Here is a 6,000-nt window from a genome sequence, read left to right as displayed (position 1 = left end):
TGTTTCCTCTCTATAAGTGGCATACATATACACAAACATATTATAAATGCTCAAGGCTTCAAAGTGACTACAAGTGGAACCCAACCTACAGACAAAGCTGGCCCAATGGAAGTGGGACTGGTCCATAAACAGCATGGTGTCTTTACAATGTGCATCACTTTGGCCTAATTATTAGTAGCCAGGATAGTGATAAGGAGATGTGGATTAGTTCAAATTGTGGTCCTGTTCATAAAACCTGACTCTCTGCATCAGATGGTTCTGGTGGCCACAGTGAATTATTGATGATGCTACCTATGATTAACAAGGCTGAGAAAAGGATGGATTTTAGACTTCTAGGGTAATTTTAAACTTTATTGGAAGGAATACACTTTAACTCATAACGATATGATTTAGATAACGGCACGCTGAGAAGTCCAACTTCACAGGCATCCTTGGTAGCACATCCTCTAATGGTATATCTTTTGTCCGGGTTACCTGAAACACAAAGACAACACACCTCAGTTTCCCATCCTCTAGTGTACTTTGTAAGTTGGTAAAACTGTAGAAGTCTGCATAACATGCATTGTTTGACTGGGTGAGATAGTGTGTGAGTATGATCTGCATGTTTGATGATTGAACTGAGACTTTTGTTTCTACAAAAAAGAAGGCACCAAACATTTCACTTATTTCTGTTTACTTATGATACTAAGAACTTAATAGGAAAACATAATGTGCCATTTACTGCACTTGGTGGGAACCACAAACCCAGATGGGTATTTTTCTCAGGGCAAAAATAACACATTTCAAGAATGAACACTTTTGCGGAAATAAGTCACTTCAGTTTTATATTATTTGTTCATTGTACTGCATTCTACATTCTTAAAATCTTTAAACTGACACATGTTTCGCTTGGTGTCTGGATTGATCGAATAAGCTTTCTGAAGGCTTAATTGGGCAATAAAACAATCAACCAAAAGTTGAAACAAATAAAGAACCTCATTCCAAAGTTTATCTTATATTTCCTTAGGTATGCAGTAAGTATATTAGTGGAATTAAGGCATCATGTGCTTGACTAACAGCACATTTTAAGTGTGCAAATTCCACAGCAATAAGTCAGTACAGGTGCCCAACTGCCAGGACACTGACCTTTAAGGATAACAGTGATATATATTTTAGTGGAAAGACAGCAGGTGCACTTAGAGGGGTAATAACTTGGTACATGGTTATCAAAGCATAACGTTTCTTTTATGTATTGTAATACCATAGCTGCTGTGGCTGTTCAGGCTAGCATTTACTGAGCCATTGTGCGTTGTTCTTACTATTACCCTCATTGTACATATGGGAGCTCAACAACTTTTTATCTTTGTTAGTTCACGGTAAGAAGATGCAAATCTTGTGGAGACCCACTTTGGCTTACCAAGCAATCAAAAATAATAGGAAGAGCATTTCACACAAGTTTACAGATGACTACATGTTTGCCATCCCGCCATGCCACAGATGTTCCTACTGGCTATCATATAGCCATTGAAAATGTTGCACGTGCAAGGCCTTATCCTGATTGGGTGAATGCTTTGTCAATCTCATTCTTCAACAACATGATCTTTCAACAGTTCTGATTGGGCATGCTTTCAACCAATTAGAAGATATTTCATACAGTTAAGGCAATTCTGATCTGGCTGCTAGTGGTTTTCTGTGTTTGGGTGCAAAATCATTTTCTGCCTTTCGCTAGCTTGCTCTTGGGACATATTTTTTTGCAGTTTTATACATTGTGATCTTGGTTCAAAAGGAGGGTTTTACAAGAGAACCAGGCTATGTTATATATACATTTTTGTCTTTTATGGAAGCATAATGTTCAGATCTGGATTGGAGGTATCGAGCTGCGGAATAGGTTGAGAAAAGAGAAGCCAAGTAATTGCGGCGAGGGTGTATATGCCCAGAAAGATGAGATCTTCAATAACCAACACTTCCTCATAGGCAGCCAGAAAAAGAGAGGAAGATGGACAGAAATACTAGTTTTCCCGCACAGCCCAAGAATAAGCACTCTGGTTATGTTATATTTCATATCGGTACCCTAATATAGGTTTGGAGAACATCGTACTCTTTCCCTACATCATCTCCCCTTCATTTCACATGAACGACCCTTATAAGGACATAACTCCAAATAAGGACTGAATGCCTTACAGGGCCTGAACAACCTTTTAAGGACTAGGGGCCCGATGTAGGTGGCCCAAATACCGGTCGGTAATACCGAAAATCTGTAGATTTCAGCATTACCGACCGGTATATGGCAATCCACAATGTAGGAAAGGAATCGATAATAAGGAATCGGTAAATACCGATTTCTAATTACCGATTTCTTATTTACCAATTTGGATTTACCTAACAACCAAATACCGAATCGGTAAATAAGAAACAGTATAAACTATAAAAGAGATGTTGAGAAATTCGGTAATACCCAATTTCCTAAAATTCGGTATTTAAGAGTCGGTAATTACCACTGACTGCAAGCAGGTGGTAATCAGCTGCAGTATATTTAAACAGTCCCAAAATGCAACACTGGGATCACTCTGGCGGCCCTCTATGTGATTTTAAGGCGGCTACGGCTACAGGCAGCAGGAGTGAGGATCTGGAGACGGGAGGAGCGGGTTTACAGACAGCGCATCACACTCTTCGAACTGACTGAGGCAGAGATCCATGAAAGGTACAGGCTACACCCCTAAACCATCCTGGACTTGATTAGGGACCTGCACCCACTCTTGGAGCATCCAACAAGGGCGCACGCTATACCACCATCTGTGCAGGTGCTCTGTAGCCTAAACCTACCTGCATCTGGCAGATACCAGGGGGTGATAGCTGCAGTAGGTGAGGTGTCACAGAGTTGCCTATCCCGTTTCTTTAACAAATTCCTGGATGCCATGATGCAGAGAATGCATCACTACATAAGCTTCCCAGCCACACAGCCGGAACTGCTGAAAACTAAGACAGACTTTTACCAAAAGGCACAGTTCCCGTATGTGATAGGGTGGATTGATGGGACACACATTCCAATCTGCCCACCTGCAGCCACTGAGTACATCTACCGAAACAGAAAATCAACCCACTCCAATAATGTGCAGGTAATCTGCGATGCAGCCAACTTAATCACCGACATAGTGGCCAAATTTCCTGGGAGCACCCACGACTCATACATTTTCCAGAACAGTGGGATCTACACATGCCTGGCTGCAGGAGAATTTAAAGAATGATACCTGCTAGGTAAATCACTGTGACACACCCTGATGTACACTGCAGATGAATGTGTTGGTGACTGTCATTAATGGCTCTGTCTTCTCCACCTAGGTGATAGCGCGTATGCTGTGCGGTCATTCAGCCTCACACCTTACCTAAACCCCAAGTGAGAGATGATACAATGTGGCGCACAAATCAACACGCAACGTTGTGGAGCGCACGTTTGGACTATTGAAATGCAGGTTCCGCTGCCGCCACAAAAGCGGAGGTGCACGTCAGTACACACCCATCAGCTGCTGCAGGATCATCGCAACTTGTGCTATGCTGCATAACCTTGCCACTAAGAAAGGTACAGAAGTTGTATTTACTGACTCTGAGGATGATGATGATGATTTTGCACAGCCAGAGCCCAACGCAGCAGGAGTGGCGCCAGCACCAGATGGGAGACAAAGACGGGCTGAGATCACACACAACTATTTCTGAGTAAATAAGGAGACACAGCCAGTTGTTGCATTTGAATGACGTAGTTTAATATATTGGCACTACGCCACTACACAAAGGGCTCAACATGCCAGTCCTATTTGTTACCACCCTACGAGGATGTCATGGGTTAAGTCACCCAGTTAAGTAGTCAAAGTGTGGCGTGCATTAACTCCTGTAGCCACGCACAACACTGCTGGGTTCCCCGAGCAGACTGTCGTCACTGGGAATCAATCCAGTGCCAGCCCCATGACGCCTACTGCTCCTCCTGGTCTCAGTTGCAGCGGGAGTTATACTGCTGCGACTCGTCATCTCCGCACTGTCACCCATATCACCTGCACCAGTATTTGCAGCCTGAGTAGTTAGGAGCACTTCAAGTGCACTTGTAACTTCAACAAGCCCCCTTGAAACATCACGGCTGCAGTGTGCCAGCCCTTCCTGCATGGCCACGGAGCACCTGCAGAGCAGAGAGGTGGCAGTGGAGAGGAGGTTCACCGCCTTTGTATGATTCTCCATCTTCTGCCTCTCCCTGCGCTGTGACATCCTGTCCTCATCAAGTTTGCTGCACAGCAGCATCACTGAGTGGGACATGTCCCTCATGCCCTCTACCATTTCCTTCATGCCCTCAGAGAGCATCTTCTTCATTGAGCAGATGCCCTTCTCAATGTTCTGCATGTTTGCATTCACTTGTCTCACCTGCCGCTGTACTGATAGTATTGCTTTCCCTTGCAGACGCTGAACCTTTACCATGCTCGCCTCCAGCCCTGCGAACATACCATGCTCCTCACCCTGCAAATGGGGACTGGGTTCCCTAGCCCTGCGGCGTCTGGCACCTGTGTGTGATCGCACTGTGGGGGACTGCGATCCTGCATCCATTGGCACTGTTGGCTGTTCGCCACCTCTGCTGTCTTCCAAGGACAACTCCATCTCTTGGAGTCTGGCAACTGCATGCCTCCTGGGTCTTGTTACTGCCGGTGGTGACGCTGCTGCTGCTGATGGCAGTGGTGGTGCTGATGGCAGTGGTGGTGATGCTGGCAGTGGTGTTGTTGCTGGCAGTGTTGTTGATGCTGGCTGTGGTGGCGATGCTGGCAGTGGTGGTGATGCTGGCAGTGGTGGTATTGGTGGAAGTGGTGGTATTGCTGGCAGTGGTGGTGATGACGGTGGTGGTGGTGTGGTGTGCCCTGCAGTTGCACGGGCCTCCTCCGATCTCACCCTCCGGGGTGCCCTTCCTGCCTTGTCATGTGCAGACCTGCGCGATGTCTCGCCTGTGGACACAAATAGTACATTAGCTCACTAGTCTGGCAGGACTAAGTACCAATAATAAATTTACATTTCTGATTATCTATCTTTCTGTCCTCTGCTTGCTTATCACTGATGTGTGTTACATGCCGTTGTGTCCAGTGGGATGACTGTCATGATAGGTGTTACACTGACTACATCTCCCATCATGCATTGCTAGTGTTTAGTGAAACCTGTACAGGAGTGGGATTCACACTGCCTCATTGGGGAATGGGGTTAGGGAGTGGGGGGCGCAGCGTGGTGTGCATGCTTTTTACCTTGTTTGTTGGCAGCTCTGGCTGAGCTGTCTGCATCCCCGATTCCGCTGACGCTGTCAGGCTCTATGGTGGACTCCACCAGCTGCTGCAGTGCAGTCAGTGCAGGTGCCCTGTTTCTTCCTCCTCCTGTCAGGCTGGCTTGTTTTTTGATCGCAGCCATCTTCTTCTTTGTTTGACTCCTGACATCGTACCACCTTTTTTTAAGTTCTTCAATTTCACGGGGGGTCACACCTACCGCATTCACCTGTGCATGGATTCCAAGCCATATTTTCCGCTTCTCTGATTCTGGCACTTGCAAGGACTGTTTCCCAAACAGCTTTGTGTGATGTTTAACCACCTGCTCAATCAGGATCTGAAGCTCCCTTTCGCTAAATTTTAGCTTAATTTTCCTTTCAGCAGCTTCATTGTCGGTCTCCTTGTTGGCCATTATGCTGTATTTTTAAGGGAAAGTTCTCACTGTTGCTCCTGTGTTCCCCTCTGCACTCCCTGCCTCTCCAGAAGGTTCAGATGCAATGCACCTGCATAGGTGTGGCCACTTCCTGGTTGGGAGGTGGGGTGGATGTACAGGATTGGCTGATTCCTCAATTGCTGCTATTTTGAAATACAGATTCGGTATTTACCAATTCGGTAATACAGATTCGGTAATACCGATCAGTATTAAGGATTCGGTATTGTTTTTTCCGAATTTTACCGACATCGGAAATACCGAATTCTTAATACCGATTCGGTAAAATTCGGTATTTCGAATTCGGTATTT

At 45.5% G+C, this 6,000-nt stretch overlaps 1 protein-coding gene across 1 annotated transcript in view; it reads right to left on the bottom strand.

Moving 5' to 3' along the window:
- Window positions 1–343: 343 nt before the first annotated feature.
- LOC146809001 (phospholipase A2 inhibitor and Ly6/PLAUR domain-containing protein-like) overlaps window positions 344–6,000 on the bottom strand; it is a 100,063-nt gene continuing 94,406 nt past the window's right edge. Inside the window, exon 5 of the mRNA XM_085614813.1 lies at window positions 344–474. Coding sequence (XP_085470939.1) covers window positions 344–474 — 131 coding nt within the window. The remainder of the gene's footprint in view (window positions 475–6,000) is intronic.

The sequence above is a fragment of the Triturus cristatus genome, chromosome 7 (assembly GCF_964204655.1).
Source record: "Triturus cristatus chromosome 7, aTriCri1.1, whole genome shotgun sequence".
Classification (NCBI taxonomy): domain Eukaryota; kingdom Metazoa; phylum Chordata; class Amphibia; order Caudata; family Salamandridae; genus Triturus; species Triturus cristatus.
Note: the sequence above shows the minus strand (reverse complement) of the source record. Positions and strands in the feature narration are given on the sequence as shown.